At 33.9% G+C, this 10,085-nt stretch overlaps 1 protein-coding gene across 1 annotated transcript; it reads left to right on the top strand.

The window, feature by feature from the left end:
• The first annotated feature begins 208 nt into the window (after positions 1–208).
• Positions 209–1,817, top strand: LOC127872167 (tigger transposable element-derived protein 4-like). The gene is made up of 3 exons (XM_052415499.1): positions 209–509; positions 766–1,330; positions 1,364–1,817. Exons 1-3 carry the CDS (start codon positions 209–211, stop codon positions 1,815–1,817), a joined length of 1,320 nt encoding a protein of 439 aa, XP_052271459.1.
• Positions 1,818–10,085: the final 8,268 nt, after the last annotated feature.

Raw genomic sequence — 10,085 nt, 5'->3', positions numbered from 1 at the left:
GTTTTGGAATTGTCAAAGAGTATAAGTGCACGTAAAATCGCAGATGAGTTTGGAGTCGGTAAAACCCAAATTCAGAACATTCTTAAGCGTAAAGCCGAGGTGCTGGAAGACGTTGAAAATAATGTGTCAGGTGAAAAAAAAACGCGCGAGGTGCACGAAGAACAAGGACATAAATGATCTTGTGTTAGCGTGGTTTAAGGATGTAACAATGAGGAGAATGCCTGTGTCAGGCCCTCTCATTTGTGCTCAGGCCCTTAGATTTGCGTCCGACTTAGGAATTGAGACGTTCAAGGCTTCCACTGGCTGGTTAGCTTCGTTTCTCAGCAGAAACAACATTGTGTTAGGGACTATGTCATGTGAAAGGGGAGATGTGAATAAGGACACAGTTTATGACTGGAAGGAAAAACTCCCGACTCTCTGTGAAGGCTACGAGCCGATGAACATTTTCAACATGGATGAAACCGGATTATTCTTTCGAGATACGACACGGAAATCGTATCATTTCAAAGGTAAAGTAACCTTACAATATCTTATAATTTCCGTAACTGGTTTTCGATCTGACCCAGTTAAATTAAATTGCATTTTTCATTTCTTTTTATTTGTGCATTTAGACTGAATAAGCTGGCGGTAAACGGTCCAAAGAGCAAACCGCACAATATCTTATGGTTTCCTATCTGTGTTTTGATCGGGGACGTATTAAACATGTTATACCAAGTTAAATTAAAATACCATTTCTATTACAACGTTTATATTTTTGCATTCTAGAGACTGAATTAGCTGGCGGCAAACGGTCCAAAGAGCGGATCACAGTAGCTCTGTGTGCGTCTATGACAGGGGAGAAGCTGCCACCTCTCGTCATTGGTAAATCTGCAAAGCCACGGTGTTTCGGGAAAATCAAGACAGAGAAACTTCCTGTTATGTATAGAAACAACAAAAAGGCATGGATGAACACAGAATTAATGAAAGAGTGGTTAAAGTCCGTTGACCAGAAGATGCGCCGACAGGGTAGAAAAGTGCTTCTGTTTCTTGACAACGCCCCATCCCATCCCAAAATTAGCCTACAGAACGTGAAAATTGTGTTCTTTCCGGCAAACACAACGTCGTTGTCCCAGCCAATGGATCAGGGAATCATCCAAACCCTGAAATTGAAGTACCGAAAACGACAGCTTCAGTACATTCTAACTCAGATGGAGAATGACAAGGTTGGATCTCATGTATTGCAGCAGATATCCATTCTAGACGCGATCTATTGGATCAATGGGTCATGGAAAGACATCGAAGTGTCAACGATCCAAAAGTGTTTCGCCAGATGTGGGTTCGCCATGACCATGTTTCCCAGTGATTGTCCAGTTGTCAGTGCTAGTGAAAAAACTGATGATAAAATTGACGAGGATAGTGACATTGACGAAGATGATGTGCCTTTGGCAGTGTTGAAAATGTCAAATGAGTTGTCTGGGGTTAGTTTCAGTGATCTTGTCGAGATGGATAAGTGTGCCCCAGTGTGTGAAACTGAAACTTCTGGGATAGACTGGGAAGAGAATGCTGCAGACATTTTGAAGTCATTGAAGTCATCTGAAAACGTTGATGAAAATGATGAAGATGAAGTGTTGGATACTGGGGCATGTGCAGATGAAACTGTAACCATGGACGAAGCATGCGATATGGAAGAAAAATTGAAAAGATTCGCACTAACCATGGGGCAAGACAAAATGCTTACAAACATAATGGAATTACAGGAGCTTTTTGTCGCTAGTAGGTGCGAAGTGCACAGCAAGCAAACAAAAATTGAAGACTTCTTCGCAAAGAAAGCAATATAGAAACGGAAAGAGAAATACATGTGATAAAATATCATAGCTTTTGGCTTCTGACATTTATTTCTAGTTTTAGCTGTACACATGTATATGTAGACTGTTACACATTTTTAGCAAAATTCTTTGTTCTTAGGAAAAATATTTCTTTGTCAATGTTGTTTTTGAAAATAAATATGTACACAAAATTGATTTATAATAAATGATAATTTATAATAAGTGAAAAATAAAACACATAAGTAAAATATTGTTTATGTATTGTGTTTATATTCATTTAATTATAAAAGTTAAAATCATTGTGGACAAAAGAGATTATCCTTCTATATAGATTAAAATTGAGGGTAAGCATTCTTCCAGAATGGCCTTTTGTATTCAAAGACCGTTTTATTAAGAGACCACTTTTGATTACTCCCTTGAGTGGTCTCTTAATACAAGATTGACTGTACTTTTAAAATTGTCTGAACTTTTTTTTGCGCGATAGCTTCGTCAACCATGATTTTGAACATTCTATAAGATTGGGGAAAATGAACTCATGCTTATACGTAATGACATCGTAATAGTATGTTCACTAATACACATAACATGCATGAGTGGTTCAGACGCACTATATGATAACATAGTTCATTCTTAAAAGCTTTGAAATAACCTCATTCATTTGCAGTAAATTCTTGAAGTTACGTGGTAAAGTATGTGCTCTGGTTTATTATACATTTATCATCTTATTTAAAATCTCCACATTACATGTATTCACAGTTGATAAGTTTATTTGGAACGTAATGTTAGCTGAGGATAAAGAAAACTAGTAGAACGTTTCTCTAATATGTCTCTTCGTTTTCGACAAAGAAGTCACTGTTATACAGTGGTGGAACTTTTGAGGATTTTATCACCGTGCAATTGTAGCCATTTTTACTTCTGAAAAACGTTTTAAGAAGACAACATGCCAAAGTTAAACATTTCAATTCTTGCTTTTTATTTAATGCTTTCCGGTGGTTTATAGAGAAATATCAGTGAATTAAAACTGATAATTTCACTGTTTCAAACAGTGAAAATTATCAGTGAAAATTATCGATAATTTTCACTGTTTACTATAAAATGACGTCATGTTTTGACGAAATGACGTCATTACCCCAGCGAAATTCTTTAGTGAAACTCTTTTTTATAATGACAATGTATATAAACTGTGAAAAAAAGTATTAAAAAAAACAAATGTGTTGGATTCGTTGAAATATCGATTTAAATTCACTCGTGATCATAGAAAATATATTTTTTCTATGTTCACTCGTGAATTAAAATCGATAATCCACCGATTCCAACAAATATCCTCTATGTAACGGGGTTAACCTTAAGCTTTTCCAGCATGCCTTAAAGCCAACGGAACCCAAATGCCGGTACACTTGAGCGTTTTTGACATCTGTTAATAAATCACGACAGTCATGTACATGAACAATAGACCCTATGTAATGTTTTCACTTGATTCTTTATTAGATTTTTATTCGAAATTGAAGGTTCATAAACATCATGGTTTACCCTTTGCAACAAACAAAGAACGTTCATGTTTGCAGGTAATATAAAACCCAATTAAATTCATTCGGTTATTTGTAACCTGAAACCAATATGATTTAAATAGGGATTCACGGAGTTTCCTAACATGACAACTGGTTCAATTATAATGGGATGGTATACATTTCGTGCATTTGGTGTATAAGGCACTCATCAATTACATTTACTTTTTTAACGGTAGATTCGTGTATATTGGTGTTTTAACACTTTAACAAAGCCATAATGTGTTTCCAGACAGTTAAAATCATGTTTTCATATACTGTTTGTGCTCAATACATGTTCAAAGTGCTTTGTTCATGAAGTCACATGTTTCTGAGTAATTGATTAAAATGTTCGGTGTACATGTATCATGAAATTTATTTTGTTGCAAATGGCATTTGTTTAACTTTTAATAACCCCATCTTTTCTTCCTAAAATATGTGTTGTTTTCTAGGGCGTCCGTTTGATTGATTTTAAAATTTATTACTAAAGAAGTTTCTGTTTCTGACATGTAAATAACATGATTCGAGTAATTCTTAGGAAATAACATTTTGAAAGATAGAAACCTTATGTTGTTTCTTTAATTTGTCTTGCGAGAACTCTGTCAAGTACCTGGTGGTGATAATGGAATTGAGCCAACATTGCGGTACACAAGATAACCAATGTACGACAACCTATCTGAGTAAAATTAAGTTTGTTTTTTCCCCACCACTATAGTAGGGGACATATTGTTTTTGCCCTGTCTGTTGGTTTGTTGGTTGTTTGGTTGGTTTGTTTGGTCAAACTTTAACATTTTGCAATAACGATTGCAATATTGAAGATAGCAACTTGATATTTGGCATGCATGTGTATCTATTGAAATGTAAAATACATATTTTGTATGAGAATCTCCATTTTTTGGATTACAATAAATCGGCGCTCATAGGTGATCCATTTATTTTGCGAAGGATTTATTGAATTATAATTCACTATAATATAATGGTCATTCGCCATCACAATATTTCATTCGTGATGAACTTACAGTGTTAACCCTTATGTTGAAATTGCATTATATATTTTTATTTGACAGAACGGTAGACAACATTAATCAGCTGATTCAATAACAATCTATATAACACTGAACACTACGATTTCTTGAAGTTCGATACTGTTAAAATAAATTAATTTACATTTTTTCTTTTTTATTGTAAAATGTTTTTACCTGACATTGTGTTGGAACCATATATATTGCTAGAATTAAAACATTATATATTTACCGCAATACCGTTACTTTAAATCGTGCTTTTGACTAGACACCTAGGCACATTCACGTTAATCATTTTCCGAACGTGTTTTACTTTAGACAATCCAGTGATAGCGTTCATGTCTTATGAATTTGCAATAGTATCTTGACAATAGGTATGCTGTTACACTGTCAATGAATTGTTATTATTAGTAATCGAGTCCCTGAAATTGTGTTTCTGATCAAAACGTGTTTTATATGTGGATGCACACACTTCTGCTCAACTTCAACATGTTGATGGATATTTAACAAGTACAGTTTGATCTGCTTTCGTGACCTGAAACGTTAAGGTTACTGCCTTTCCTCAGAAATCTAAGACTCTTGATTTATGTCTTCAGAGACTTGGTCTGGCGTTAGATAATTAGTTTATGCATATTTAGGTTCTGTGTTCGAACTTCATATTTGTTATTTTCTCCTTTTGTTTTAATTTTTAAAAACTATCAAAAATTTTATTGTATTGTTAGTTAATTATTTAATGGCATGTTTCAAAGAAACAAACTAACAAACATATGTGAACAAGCCCCAATTAACCACAAAATACCCATTGTTCGTATTGTTTGTATTGTAATGCGTTAAAGGTCGGGTGTTTTTGAATAACTTCGTAGTGGCTTGAATAGTCATGTCCATATATTGAAGTGTATGTACAACCTTTATCTTCGATAGGTATGCAATTACATGTAAAATTACATGTACAAAGGGCATTTTTCGAAAATACACATCGAATAACATGTATATATGCTCTGCTCTTAAATATGTTTGACAATATTTTAATGAAAACCCAAACATACATTTAGCTCAAAATTTAGGGAAACATTTATAGCTAAGGACATTCAACTAAATTAAAATAAAACATGTTATGTGTAACCTCCGGCGAGAGTCTAATCCAAAATCTCCGGCGGATACCTTATCCATTAGGGCACGGAGGATTAACGTATAATGAACGGCAAATTAACCTTGTCATTGCATTAAATTTGATTGATGAGATTTATAACATAGTATGATCGTTGATTTAAGATTAGAGATTACCTCGAGTATATCCCGTTGCATATGACGATATAGTATTAATTGCAGCACTATTACTTATAGTCTTACTGTGGAGTGATGTTTTCGTGTTACGTGACTGATGTAGGATTTTAACATCGTGTTTATTTACGAGGGACTACACGAACAGGCAACGTGTTTGATATATTGATTTAGGTATAGGACTGGTTTGAAATGGAAGGGAACCTGTATATACGGAAAGCTAAAATAAATTGCGTATTCTTATTGCATCGCAAACTTCCGAAAAATTAGGTCCTGGTGAATAGGCAATATTAGCTTCCGTACTGGTGCGTGGTGTTAACAAGCTTTTTGTGTGACATTTTTAGAAGCCATATTAATCAGAAGGTCTCAAAACTACTTAGTCTTAAACTTAGCATCGTTATATTGTTTGTCTGCTGAGACTGTATAAAATAAGATTTTCCTTATAGGCCCACACACTCCATTAATCAGAATACAAATGCTATGAAATATAAAAAATCTGGGACGCTTAGGGAAATGTCTAAAATGCGAATACGACATTCTTTGTTTCTTTCATTTCCGCGAAGTTATATTCAGTTAGGAGTTCTGTTAACATTTAAATGAATTTGAATGTTGAATGTTAACCTTAAAAATGCACCAAAACGAACATATTTGCGTACACACAATCTATTAGCGGTATTGACACTGACGTGAAAACTGAAACGAACTGAAATGGTTGAAGTGACTTTATAAAGTATTTATATTTGATGTTGATGTACAAGTCGTAAACTTGAACAAATCCAATTTGTAAACGGCATTAACAAACCTTTACTGATAGGAATACCTCAACACACTGAATGTATTTATTGGCACTGAATTGTTTTTCTGAAATAGTTACGCCTTACATTTACGTTTAGGACTATTGTGAAGTATGAAACTCTAAACGCTGAAAACGCTTTCTTGTATGCATAAGTGTATGAAGACGTGTTATTTTTTGTTTGTTCCGGCCATCGTCATTAGATTCGTCATAGGGCAGCTTTCAACAATAATTTAAAAAAACGAGAAAGTATACTGATGTCATGTTTTGAGATGAATATTAAGACTAAATTGTTTTACTAGTTTGTACGCGCTAGCATCGTCAACCATAATTGTGATAATACTCTTAGTAAACAGAGAATAATGCGGTAAATGAACGAACACTTAAACAATCATAATGAAAACGTAATCGTATGTTAACTATAACACATAATGACTGATGCAGACGCATTATTTTATAAATGCTTATTTATTTCTTAAAATCTTGGAAAGAACAAAATAATGTCATTCCGTTGCGGTGCATTGTATTGCCTGTAAATCAATTACGACAGCTGTGTAAAATAAAGTGAATACTTTCAGTTGACCATTTTCCGACCTTTTCTTTGAAGTTGAATGTCCATAATTGTCATGATAGTTAAATTGCAGCAAGAAAAACGTACATTTGTACAGGTAATCCAAAACCCATTTCAGGTAATTATGGCATTCGTTACTCAGGGGGGCACCCGTATACGGGAGCTTACCGCGTTTAATTGAGAAAGTTGTTGCAAAACTTCAAAGATGGCGTCGTTTGTTGGATTTTCTTAAAGGAAGGGAGGATATTTTCACCCGGTAACCCCCTTTGTATTTATAATTATTTTAAATGAATACGCCGTTTCGGCTCTCCGGTGTGTGTGCTTCCCTCGGTTTTTTGTTTCAAGATCGTAGACGTCGGGATAAAAAAGTTATTGAAGGAAAACCGTCCACAAATCTGTTGTCTACTTACGGGACGTTCGAGAAATTGGATGTACAAATATCATTTTCTCTTTTCATGCACAGTATTGACACACGTGAACAGTAAAATATAAATAGAATCATGATTATTTCATTTTAATGACGCCGTTTTATCACTGATAATTTATTTATTGGCAGACATTATTGGTTTAACCCCCTTATTTTGAACTGACTTCCTTTTAAGCACACTTTGGGACCTGACTTCTTAATGACAAACATCTCTTTCATATGTAAAAGAGCTTGACATGATATACCTACCCATCTAAAATATAGTGTATATGTTTACTTCAATATTATAGTTTTATAGCATGTTACGTGGTGCAATATAAGTGTTTTCTTAATCACGTTACTTACTGTAGAATAATTATAATGCTGTTCGAAAAACCTGCCGACCAATTGAATCAATTCACCTATTTTCAAGAAGATGGGTTGTATGGTGGCTAATGTACGAGATAATAGAACGTTTATCTTTCAGTAATATTATAATTAATTTCTTGTATTTTATGACGTGTCGACCTTATGCTGCTATGAAATTTTTTTAACCATTCTTTTACTGTCTTTTCAGATGATGCATGTTAAAGGGCGAATATAAGTGCATCTTTCGTTGCAGTATATGTAATGAGGAATTTTACATCAGGGGAGGATTGAGATATCATGCCCCATTCATCGACCACATGAGTTTAAATGTAGAATTTGCAAGAAAGAATCCTTCAACAGAGCCGGACTAAAATAGCAAATAAAAAACACGAATATAACAAAACATGTAAAGCTGATGTTTGTAGTGTTTTTGTTTTATTTATAAAGTCTACATAGACACGTCTGACATATAATTGCTATGAGTGCTACTCACTTACACGTTTTATTCCGTATATGTCATGATGCTAGTTTCTCACTTTGTTATGAAAATAAACCATTATCTGTGTTACGTCATTTCTTCCTACGATGTCTCTGCATAAATTTTTAATTGTATTCAGCACTTACATACATGATAAAAAAAGATTTTGGTCGGATTTAATTCGTTATGCATTTGACATATTAACATTACTTACGATTAGAAGGCAATGTTAGGAACAAACGAAATAATCTTTCTAAGTGAACCAATACTTTATTACCTCAATACAACAGTCATAAATAATATGTATTCACATAGGTATAAAAGTGAAAAAACATACATTTATAAAAATTATATTGATCACTTCTACTATTATTATATCGTGTATTGCATTTGCACAAATCTTTCTATCCACTACAAATTCACTTTTTGCGATTATAACTTAGTGACCAACTCAGAACTGGTTTAAAAAAAGGTCGTCCAAAATGTGTCACATCAAAGTCACATACATGTATCAGTACCGTTATGGTAAAACGCGTCAAATGTCATTGTATTAAATAAACAATTCATATTTAAGTATCATAAAAAAAAATCCACCGATATGCATCTTCTAGGCAGATGTCAGGTATTCCAAATTGCTTCATGTATTCCGAATCGCAACAATTGCAGTATTTGGTTACATCAACCTCATACTAGTATCAAACCGGCTTTATTCTCTTCTGTTTTTCATTACACTTGTATTGCACGTATATGTGATTGTTTGGCATGGTACTTCGACGTAATCTTTTTTGTTTGATTGGTGGGTTTTCATGTACCTATCGCATTCTAGAGCGGTACACACTTCGTTACGCCGTATTGTTTAATCTTGGCATCCTCAACATATATAACTAGCGTCTAGATATCTGGAAATAGTAAGCATAGTATTCCGTTGGATGCATATTAAAACATAAGTATGTCCATATGTGTTAAAATAAACAGGTAATAATTACACTGTGTTTATAATACCGTCGAATGTCGTAAATTACACACACTAAATGTTAGCGTTAAGTACGCGATAAAACATATAATAATACAAATTAATAATAAAACAATTAATAGAAAAAAGAAAACTCATGATTTCTTCAAGTGAAAATGTTTTCCAAGACATTCGCACCAATGCGGAATTCATTCAAGAAAGTGATTTCGCATAAAACCTTGTAAAATAGGAAAGAGCTGTTAATCATTTGGAAGTCAGGTCCCAAAATGTGCTTAAAAGGAAGTTTAGTTCCAAAAATGGGGGTTAACCCGTTATAATTCGGCATTAAATGAATTAATAGACATAACAACGCGTCGAGATAATAAAATATTCGTGATTTATGTTATATTTTACCGTACATATGCACAAATACTGTTTATTATGAGAGAAAATGATATTCGAACATCAAACATCTCGAAGGTCAAGAAATTAAACAACAAATTTGTCGACGGTTTTGCTTCAATAACTTTTTTTATTACGACGTCTACGGTTTTGAAACAAAAAACCGAGGGAGCACAAACAACGTAGCGCCGCAAGGTCTTATTCATTTAAAAGAAATATAAATATAAACTGGCTTACCGAGTGAAAATATCCGCTACTCCTTCACGAAAAACACTTAAACGACGCCATCTTTGAAGTTTTGCAACAACTTTCTCACTTAAACGCGGTAAGCTCACGTATACGCGTGCCCCCCTGGTTACTTAACACCAATTTGGATTGCATAGGGAACCCTATCTCTAAGATGACCTTTTGCTTGCAAGAGTTAAATTACAATGGGTCTAGTATACAGTGCATGCATTATTA

This window comes from Dreissena polymorpha, chromosome 3 (genome assembly GCF_020536995.1).
Source record: "Dreissena polymorpha isolate Duluth1 chromosome 3, UMN_Dpol_1.0, whole genome shotgun sequence".
Classification (NCBI taxonomy): domain Eukaryota; kingdom Metazoa; phylum Mollusca; class Bivalvia; order Myida; family Dreissenidae; genus Dreissena; species Dreissena polymorpha.
The sequence above is the reverse complement of the archived record's forward strand: the minus strand, read 5'-3'. Positions and strand labels throughout refer to the sequence as shown.

Excerpts from the sequence above, each read along its gene's own strand:
- LOC127872167 (XM_052415499.1), top strand. The coding sequence starts at position 209 with ATGAGGAGAATGCCTGTGTCAGGCCCTCTCATTTGTGCTCAGGCCCTT. Across the intron at positions 510-765 it reads GAAATCGTATCATTTCAAAG|AGACTGAATTAGCTGGCGGC; the intron begins GTAAAGTAACCT and ends TTTGCATTCTAG. Across the intron at positions 1,331-1,363 it reads TGTGGGTTCGCCATGACCAT|TGAAAAAACTGATGATAAAA; the intron begins GTTTCCCAGTGA and ends TGTCAGTGCTAG.